The sequence below is a fragment of the Micropterus dolomieu genome, linkage group LG02, assembly GCF_021292245.1.
Source record: "Micropterus dolomieu isolate WLL.071019.BEF.003 ecotype Adirondacks linkage group LG02, ASM2129224v1, whole genome shotgun sequence".
NCBI lineage: Eukaryota > Metazoa > Chordata > Actinopteri > Centrarchiformes > Centrarchidae > Micropterus > Micropterus dolomieu.
Window position 1 is genome coordinate 6,285,827 of NC_060151.1, and position 11,121 is coordinate 6,296,947.

General features: G+C 40.5%; 1 protein-coding gene across 1 annotated transcript in view; it reads right to left on the reverse strand.

The window, feature by feature from the left end:
- Positions 1-724: 724 nt before the first annotated feature.
- Positions 725-11,121, reverse strand: part of LOC123984713 (phosphoribosyl pyrophosphate synthase-associated protein 2) — a 20,418-nt gene continuing 10,021 nt past the window's right edge. The window contains exons 8-11 of the mRNA XM_046071779.1: positions 5,349-5,497; positions 5,093-5,163; positions 2,313-2,459; positions 725-2,198 (exon numbers count right to left, since the gene is read on the reverse strand). Coding sequence (XP_045927735.1) covers positions 2,040-2,198; positions 2,313-2,459; positions 5,093-5,163; positions 5,349-5,497 — 526 coding nt within the window. The 3' untranslated portion in view covers positions 725-2,039. The remainder of the gene's footprint in view (positions 2,199-2,312; positions 2,460-5,092; positions 5,164-5,348; positions 5,498-11,121) is intronic.

Sequence of the window (11,121 nt, forward strand, 5' to 3'; positions counted from 1 at the left end):
AAAAAATATAGAGAGGTATAAAACAAATCCCCTTGGAGAACAAATTTCACAAGGATTTTAATCAACAAATGCTTCTTCAATAATGTAAAAAAAAGATATGGAAATGGGGTTTAAATGAATACAAACCAATAAACAAATCTAAAAAGGCAGCAGGTAATTGTGGGCCAGGAAATATTTGCCCAAATGACTCCAAGGCTGTTTTGCTATTGTAGGGGCTGAGGGCTGTTTATCCACTCTTGAACCAAGGTGCAGAATACGTTATCGCTTCCAAAGGTAGACACAGGAGACAGCGTAGAGGTCTCAGGAGGTCCAAAAGGACAGAGATGCAGGCTGAGCTTGTCTGCGAAGTTCGAGTCTGCGAGTTCTGCACACATAAATGAAGGTTTAGAACGATTCAGAGCCCCGGGTGTGCAGGTTTGTCCTTCTTCTGCCTACCAATATGGGATTTGTCACACCCTGATGGGCCCTCAGGGTTTCACCCAGCTGTTCTCAATCACTGCTGAGGAGTCCCTTGTACTTTATATGCTCTTTTGTATTTTAATGTAAAATCAAAATCTGAAAAGTAACTTATGGAAGAAGTAGAGTATTTACCTCTGAAATGTGGTGAAGTAGAAGTTTAATATCTTCACTTATTGAACAACACCTGCTAAAACATCAACATGTTAACAAGCGTGTTAGCATGCTCGCAAGAAATACAAATGTGACAGCACAAAACAAGGCACACTTCACTTTCATAGGTCATTTATTCATATTAAGTGCTGAAAATAAATACAAAACATTTTTGGAACACATCTGGTAAAGTGACAAAGACCTGCTCCAGTCAAGCTTTGCTCATCAGAAAATGTTTCAATTTGCTTTTCCAGCTTTAGCTGCAGTGTGGAACTACTTTTTTCTTTTTTTTTAAACTCAGGTAGAACGTGTTTAAGCAAACTTCATCAAGCGCAATGGATTAATTTATCCATTTCCAAATAATTAACAACACCCTTCCACTTCTAACCAGGGAGTAAAGACTGCAGCGACTTCAAATCATTTACAAAACGGTTTCATTGTGAGTGTATTCAATCCAGAGCCCTCCAGCAGGGAGGGAAGTGCTTACCTGTGGCATGAACAAATATAAAATAAAGCAAGCACTGAAACAATGGCACACAATGTTATATGGATGACTCATGAACACATATTTCACAAGTGCATTGCCATAAAATGTTTGTAACTTCCAATTAACCAGACGGAGAAAAGATTTATGTATGTATGTATTAATTCCAGTTCAACTTTAGCCATTAAAATATTTAACACCAGATCAGCATCTAAGTGCTATGGCAACCAGGAGTCTAAACTAACTATTAGTAGCACATTCACACATAACACATTAATAAACAAATCTGATGAGCATAAAAACATGCACTCTGATACTCTATACACAAGTGAATTAGCTGGAAACCTGCATATTCCTGGATTAATTACAAGGGCCATTAGCGATTAGCTCTGTTAGCTGAGACACAGCTGTGTATTGGAGTACTGAAGGCCTGTGTGTTGTCAGTATGTCCTGTAGAAGGCACTGGCACTCTTTCTGATACTACCTAAAGGAGATTGTACTGCAAGAGACACTCAACGCTAACACATATGTTCTAACACTAAGACTTAACGTCAACATTAGTTATTAAATGGAAACGCATGTGGAAGAAAATGTGGACAAGATGGAGAGGTAAGTGAAGAAGGTACTCCGAAAGAGGAGTAAAAAAACAAACAACAACTGGGAGGAGCGTACTGAGGGCAGCCATTGGAGACATGAGCAGCAGTCCATTAACGTCCATGAAGGGCAGAGATCAGAGTGTGTTTAGTCCCATTAGAGGAAGTGTGTTTTCAGTCATCTTCTATGTAAAGCTGCACTCAAAGGAATAGGTAAGCATTTATATTTGTATCTTACACAAACACAAGTAGCAAATGGATATTTGTGTGTGTGTTGAACATTCACCTAGGTTTCTGAAGAAATCTGAAAAGGCATGAACAAATATAAAATTATATGTATGTTGCTGTGTCGCTCAGTCATCCACTCCTATGTTGCGGAACAGATAGGACATGGACTCTCCGTTGTGGATGCGGCGGATGGCCTCCGACAGGATCATGCTGATGTCGACTGTTTTGATCTTTGGACACTGCAGCTTCTGGAGCTCGTGAGGAATCGTGTTGGTCACCACCACCTGGGGGGAGCGCATGCATAAGTACAGTCTGACATCCGAATATTGTTAAATACATTTTTTACTCTACTATAATAATAATAATAATAATAATAATAATAATAAGTACACACTCACCTCATCAATAGCAGACTCCTCTATGAATCTAGGGGCCTCGCAGGAGAGGATGCCGTGTGTTGCCATAACGTAGATCTTGTAGGCCCCTCTCTCCTTCAGCGTCTCTGCTGCCGCCACAAAACTGTCAACATCGTCGATGATGTCATCCTATGGGACAAACAGACCCGTCTCAAAAGAGCTAAACAACTCTTAGCTCTAGCGTGGAACCCTCTATTGAGAACATGCACAAACACGTTTGTCTGTTGTGCTCATTCATTAAGCTTTTAATAAGAGCTGAGATTGTTCCTTTATGCAGTAGCTACAAGTCCCTACAAGTAGCGCCGTTACTAGTTTAACTACATTTCTCAGTAGCTTGGTGGTAGCGTCGCTATTTTATGAATCAAATAGCTTTTCAGTAACGAAGCTCTTTTATTGACCGAGTAGCGCTCTAGCTTCCACACACGCTACATTTTCCCAAGCATTTCTGAAGGATCATTGAGTGACGCCACCGCCACACAAGGACCTGTATGTGCAGCCGGCAGAAGCGCTTCCTGTGACATCATGTACCGATCCTTGGGCTGATGCCTGCAACTCTGCTGCAGGGGAGTAAAGACGCGCGATTGCGTTTACTTTCTATTGTGATAGTTATTGTAACACCTCTTGTGAGAAGGATCAGGGTCCAGCCTGGACAGCTCTTCCTCTACTTTGATATGTAGCTGTAGCTCTCTCTCTCTCTGTCTGTCTCTGTCTCTCTCTCTAATTAAGTTACTTTATACAAACAACAATGGTTCTCTGTTTGTTGCATGAGGAAATACATTTAGCTGCAATGATATGGCAATATCATAGCTCTCTCTCTCAGTCTTTTTTCAGTCTTTCTTCTATTGCTACTGTGGAATGAAGTTAGTTCAATATAAACTAGGCCTCCACACACACACACACACACACACACACACACACACACATATATATAAAATATTACAACATTAAAAGTATCATAGATGTAACTAAGCTAGTTTTGCCACATTGTTGTAGCTTAGTTTGCTACATTTCACTGGGGGGTAGCTTCTGGGTAGTGAAGCTTCATTTCATTTCATGTCATGTCAAGCTACTTGTTCATTTTCCAAGTAGCTTGTCCAACACTGCACCCACCATCTAATGGGTAAAAAAAAATGCTCAGATGCTAAACTTATTTGCAGACCCCTGCTGTCTATTTCTACTTCTTCTTCGAACATATGTATTCCACGTAACGATGAGAGTCTACACTGCCAGAATTCTACAAGAAGAAGAACGTAGGGACGAAACACACTCTGTAGCGCTGTTTTCAGCTACTGTAGAAACATGGAAGCGTAACATGGTGACGTCCATGTAAGGAGGACCTGCGGTTATGTAGATAGAAACGGCTCATTCTAAAGGTAATAAAAACATAACGGCTCATAACGTGAGGTCTTTATACACCACTGAAAGTTGTGGATCTTATATTGCATTTCTGTAGATAGATCCTCAGAAATATTACACACTGGACCTTTAAGAAGTTGGAGGACGCCGTGGTCGGAGTGCGACTGTTGTATATCGTAGGTTTTATGATAATAACAGAGTTGGAAAAGACACGTTTAAATCATTATATTAGGCCGATTGAAGAACACCACATAATAACGCGTTGTTTTAGGTCCGCTACTGGAAAAACTCTCATCCCGTCTGCTCTCCTTGGATCCCCGTCCGTCTAATATATTTCCGTATTCTGCTCTGGACCTGCTCAGTTCAGTCTCTCAGGTAGGTAGCCTACAGTTCCAACCTGCTCTACACAGCAGCCACCAACCTGGTAATTATTCCTGTTTTATCTAACTCCTCATTCTCTTAGTCCTGCACTAGGGTCTACTAGCCTAGACATAACACACAACAAAGTGCTGATAATAATAACTTGTTGTTTCAGCCTACGCTGTGAGAATAGGAGCGCTTTTAAACAAACACACACACACACGCGCGCCGATTATATTGAGTATTGATAAGCTCTGATGCGCAAACTTGGCTACTAGCCTATTGCTGTCTGTATGTAGTCTAACTGTTCAGTGTAGTTTGCCACTTATGTCATTTTTTTTTTTCAAATTATTGTTAACTTAGCTGCTGGCTGAGACTAACCAGCTGAGAAGTATGAAATCCCAGTTCGCGCAGTGTGGACACAACAGATGGGGATGGTTCCTCCATAGAGCTATGAAAAAGTTCTGCGAAAACGCCTGTGAACAATTAGGTCTCTTTAGTTACCATTCTCTTGTATGTGCGCTAAGTGGGTGTCATTTTTGGACTTATGCTCCGTCAAATGCACTCAAGAATTTCTTTTCTAAAGCATCTTCACATGTATTTGAAGGACAGTCAGTTGAATTTTCAATATTTCCATACTGAGCTGCAGTCAGTACATCTGTACAGTAGTCAACAGAAGCACAATAAAAGGTAAGGTAATTGAGTTTATTTCTTCTGTTTGTTATCTCATGAGAGAGACATTGGACATTTCGGTTGGCGATGGAGCAGTGGATAAGACACATGCCTTGATGCCACTCTGAGCAAGATACTTAACCCCTAGTGGCTCCAGAGGCGTGCAACATCTGACATTAAGTAAGTCACTTTGGAGAAAGTGTCAGCTAAATGAATAAATGTAATCTGTCGTTTATTGTGTGCATGTCACAGTATGTTATTATGTAAAATTACTATAATAGTAATTTTACATAATACAGAAAGATATATCCACACAGCAAAACCATGTGTTAAAAGCCACAATAATGTGTTCAAACCAATCTGTTTGCTCTCACCACTATGATGGCGATACGTCCTCCTACATCTCCTACCACGGTGATGGGAGGCTTCTCTTTAGGGATCAACACTAGGAACAGAAACAATGAGAGAAATAGTGAGAACTGCTCTACTTACATTATTAAGACGCAACCCTTCTCTTTGTCATGCATTATTAAAAATATATCAGTGTGTGAGCGTCTGTATATCTACCTACACATAGCATATTGGGTTACAGGATTGATCGTTGTTAGTGTGTGTGAGTGCTTGCCTTACATGGTATCTCCATGCTGGGGTGAATGGCTCCGGTGGTTTTGACGGTGGGCGGGGAGTGTCGGCCGTCTACCTGGTCTGACTCTGCATCCTGAGCTTCACCGTGGATCACTGCTATACCCAGGCGCAGCCGCTCGGCAAATGATTGAGCCCTGCACACGCACACACACACACACAAAAATTAAAATACTATGGCTACCCTCCTTACCTTAAATACTTACAATGCCCCTTCATCTAAAGCAGGGGTATTCAATTAGATTTCAAAGAGGTCTAGTTAGAGAAAATTTCCTGAAGCAAAGGTCCGGAACATCAAAACGACGAACTTGCGTTATCATTCAGTACTATAACCTATAGTTGTATCAACACATGTTTTTAGTCAACAACGGACTGTCAAATCAAATAATATTTCAGTCAGTTTTCACATCAAACTGGAGGGATAATAAATAATAACTATTCAAATAATAAATTCTAAATTTAAGTAAACTAAAGTGCCTAATTTTTAGAAAAAATGTAATAAAAAGTGTAGCTTGAAGTGATGAAGTGTAGTCTTAACCAATTTTATAATAAACACTACATAACAAATGAACAGCTGTAATGCCTCCTCTTCTCTTTCATTTCCTCTTACAGAGCTACCACTTCTACTTTCTGTTGTTCAGTGAGAAACGTGAGCTCCAGCTAGCATATTGGAGATCTATGAGATATTCTGGTTTTGAACTGCCCGTGGGAGGAATGTACATGTAAATATCTGTACATTCTTAAATAAAAGTCCTGTGAAATCTCTTTTATCTTTCGTCTCCTCAATTCGGGTGTGTTTCCAAAACGTCACTGGTGAATCTCGCGGACTCGACTCGCAAGCATCGGTATGCACAGATTTGATTGGGTGAGCAGCGTCACATGAGACGATTGGAGCACATGCGATTGGTCTGTGAGTTTCCTGGTCCTCTAAACCAGTACAGTAAATGCTAGAAAAGCTGCGCGGGTTAAAATAGAAACGCTCCGTCACGAGGTAGTAAGTCTCAATAATAAATGTGCTGTAGGTCGGCGGTCCAGAGAGGACGGCGGCTGGGTCCGGATCCGGACCGCGGTCCGCCTATTAGTGACCTCTGCTCTAGCTCAAAGACTTGTGAGCATCGCTGTGTAAGAGATTTAAGAGAAAAATCACTTAATTATCCTATAATGTGAACAGGTCACAAAAGTTTATGTACAACCAAAGAAGAGAAAAATGTTTTGACTTAAGATGGAAAACATGGAATCCAGGACAGAATCAACATGGATTTTCTGGAAGATTAGTAATAATTTTTTATCTATTTAAAAGAGCCAGAGTTGCTGTAAACTCAGTGCAAACAATGCATCGGAGCCTCATAGTCCTGGATATCTGTAGACTGCATGAAGGGTCCTACATTTAGTCTGACTTTATGAGAGAATTTAGCATGAGAATTGTTTCAGTTTCCATGGCAATTGCACAGTTAGAAATAGGTAGACAAAAAAATCTCTTCAGCCTGTTAACCTAAACCAACCAATCACATACAGTATGTCTATTGTTGTTCTCTATTTTCTCTTTTTCTCTCCATGTTCCTTTCTATTTCATCCTTTCTTCATGTTTATTTCTCCATGTGTCTATCTTTCTCTCTCTTTCTCATTTGTCCTTAATTTTACTCACTCTCTTTTTATCTGCTCTGTAACTGGCAGGCACAGAGCTAGTGTGTTGACTTGTGGTTCTATCACATGGGCTTCCCTCCTTATCTGCCTACGCATCGTACTCAGGGAGATTCCAAGCACATACACACACTCGCTCATACACACACAAACACAACGCATGCGCACAGACAAACTGTCAGACTGCAGAGCCCCCAAGGTCTGGTCTTAGTGAATAATTCAGTCTGCGTTGGTGGGTCTGTCTCAAAGTGTACATTAGTCTACGATCTTAGATGTGTGCATGTTTCATGAATCTGTGTGTTTGTGTTGGTAGGAATATGAAATGGTGTTTTTTTCTTAAGCAGCAGCAGCTTATCTTTAATCAGGCTCTCTATTAGTTTCCTCCTCTCTGGCTTCAAAAGCTCATTAGGAGGTTATTGCAGCGGGAAATCTAGATGTAGTCAATGATGTCATCAAAAGCAGAGACTGCTGTTTTTTTATTATTTTAAATTACCTAAAACACTGCGTGGTGGTGTGTAGGGCACATTTTTCTAGACTGACAGACTATCTTGTAAAGTTCTTAAGAAAATATCACACATTGATTAAGTAACATGATCACGAACAATGTAAATTTACTAAACGTGAGGTAAGTTGGAATTTCTATATGGGCAGGTAAAAGCCAACAAACCCAATCCAAGAGCACTGCACAAGGTTGTATAATGAATTGTGTTTCATTCAAGCTACACAAACAGATCTTAACAGGTCATTAATTAAAATATGGTAAGATACAAAATATAGTGTTGTAATACTCGAGATCGGTCTCAAGACTTTTTGAAGGTCTCACAATCGACCGTATTTGTACCTGGACCTGTCTCGGACTGAAAATGTAAAAGTCAGGATTTTATTTCAAGACCAGTCAAGACCACAACTGTGGGAATACCAATAATTAGATTGCATTGTCTGCTTTATTTATTAACATCCTAACTTTGAACTTTGATTAGATTTAAAACTTACTGCTTTAAACTCCACCAATAACACAAGTTATTGCTAAACATTTTTGTTACCCCTCCACGCTCCCTTTCACATGCACTCCAACAAAGTGAGAAAGGAGAAGTTGTGGCTGTCTGGGTGCGGGAGAACATGTCAGCAAAATCTTCATAATAACAATTGGTAACTTTATTGTGTTTTCTTCCCGTCGACCATGCACTTTTTATCCTCCCGGGTAAAAATTGACCCGGTCTGGTTTGCCTGCTTTTAAAGCATCCAGTTTAACTTATCACCCAATTCTGTGTTACACCTTCTTAGCCAACTTCATTCCAATTCATTACCACTATTTTTACACTTCTTGGTGGAATTCATGGTTAATATGTCTCATTTATATGAAACTATACCAAATTTATAAGGTAGAAAAAGCAGAAATTATGAATTCTTTTGAGTAATAGTTAGGATCAGAGGACTATATGTTGATGGATTATCACAGACTAGTATATGTCAAAGTTTGGTCTGGATACTGGTTTGAAACCATTTCATTATTTTTAATGGCAGCAAATAATCAGACTTTTGGTCCTCCTGGGTCAAAATTGAACCGGTCTGGTTTGTCTGTTTATAAAGCATAATGTATAAATTATCACCCAATTCTGTGTTACACCTTCTTAGCCAACTTCAATCCAACTCATTTGGAAATCAGGGTAAAAAATTCTAATTTATATGAAAGTATGCCTGGGCATGCCATAAACTGGCTGTGGCTTCTTTACTGGATTAGTACCAGCGAGCATCAACAGACTCAAGTATGCCTGCTGAGGTATGTGATCAATCTTTGCTGTACACATAATGCCCCTGTTGTTTGTCATGTCCAGCACTATCTTCTCAATTTGCTCTGGCAGAAAACATCTTATCTGTTGAAGCATATTCCTCATCATCTTCTTCTTTACAGTTGTGCTCTTCTTCTCATAAATCCTTTTCTTCTGCAGATTCCTCCTGGTCTCTCTCCTCCTCAACAATTTCCAAATTATATCTAGAGCCTCTGACACAGTATAGTATGGTAGAGCATGATCGGAAGGCCTCTTTATCGTGTTGTCTCAGACTAAAAGGGCTAAAAAGCTTCAAAAGCCCAGATTTATCACCTTTTGTTGTTGTTATGAAAGGCATATCAAAGGAGTGGTAGGAGCACGTTTACAGGGATGTTTAGGCTCCCATTCATTGTGAGCTGAACTCAAAGATCTAAGACCCTCTCTATATACACAAAAGGCCTATTTCTCTCAAATATTGTTCACAAATCTGTCAACATTCTGTGTTAGTTAGCACTTCTCCTTTGCAGAGATAATCCATCCACCTCACAGGTGTGGCATATCAAGATGCTGATCAGACAGCATGGGTATTGCACAGATCTGCCTAAGGCTGCCCACAATAAAAAGGCCACTCCAAAATGTGCAGTTCCATCACACAGCACAATGCCACAGATGTCTCAGGTTTTGAGGGAACGTGCAATTGGCATGCTGACTGCAGGAATGTCCACCAGAGCTGTTGCCCGTGAACTGAATATTCATTTCTCCACCATAAGCCGTCTCCAAAGGCATTTCAGAGAATTTGGCGGTACATCCATCCAGCCTCACAACCACAGGCCACATGTGTGCGCATTTATTAAGCACGATAATGTGATTAATTGATTTTTTGCACCAAAAGTGAAGACCAAAAGTGGAACATATTTGAATAAAATACCCACAATTCAGTGAAGGCAGTGATCATTTTGTTTGTTTGTTTAGAGCGTAGTGTGGAACCATCCATGTTATTTTGGTGTAATTTCATGAAAGAAAACCATATTTTTCATACAAAAAATTTTGAAAACAGGTCAAATTTGACCCGAAGACAAGTAATCTGTAAAATAACATCCAGAAGAAATCACACAGCAGTAACATTCTGCACGCTTACAGAGACAGCTGGGACCACGTTAAACTTTTTTTATTGCCACTTAGAAAGAAAGCATAAAGAAAGGTAAGGTAATGGTAATGTGTAAGTGACGTTAGCAAGGCAAGCAAGCTTACCTATGTATATACTGCATGTTTCAGAGTGCTACTTTCAGTTGCTAGCCAGTTTTTAGACACCTAGCTAGGTGCACAAGCTACCTAATTTTATGGGTTCCCCAGGTTAAGATATTGATTGAAGTAGCTAATGCAGTGGTACCTGTTAGAGAGTTAGAGTACTTGGAGTACTTGGAATACTTAGAGATAGAGATGCCAACGCTATGTCCTGATGGTTTTTTGTGTTGTTGCATCTGATGCAACCTATAGACGTGTGGAGAGTGTTGAAGTACGCTGACTTCACCGGGTCCGTTGATGAGAAGAGATCAGATGAGACAGTGCCTTAAGTTTCGAGACCTTTATTACCAAAAAAAAAATTGCAGATATATGTCTGGAGACTCCTCTCACCAACACAGAGTCTACTCTGAAGCAGTAAGCAGAGGAGTCGGTCTCTTCCTATACAGCCTGACAATTTATAGAAGTAACTGTACCCAGAGTGGTGTGTCTGTGAGGTAGGGAGGGGCCAGGTTGTTTAAGGCTTTGTATGTGATGAGAACGAGTTTAAAGTAGAACCTGTAATAAACCAGGAGCCAGTAGAGGTTGTGAAGGATGGAGGTGATGTGGTCACCATTATCAAGAAGGCCCAGCAGGGGATGTACTTCCTGCACCTGCTCAGGAAGCTCAACCTGCCTAAGGACCTGCTGATCCACTTTTACACAGCCATCATCCAGTCTGTCCTCTGCACGTCCATCACTGTCTGGTTTGGATCTGCCACCAAAAAGGACAAGGACAGACTACAGTCAGGACTCCAGAAAAGATCATCGGTGCCAACCTGACCTCCATTCAGGACTTCTACATTTCTAGAGTCAGGAAACGGGCAGGAAACATCACTGCAGATCCATCTCACCCCAGACACAATCTGTTCCAGCTTCTCCCCTCTGGTAGGCGCTACAGAGCACTGTTTGCCAAAACCAACAGTTTCTTCCCACAAGCCATCACTCTGATGAACAGCTGATTTCTGACTCACGGTGTCAGGAATAATTCCTGTGCAATAACCCAGTAACTCTGTCTCTAATCAGGCAGCTGTTTACTGTCTAACACTTATTATTTATTCACCATTCTCT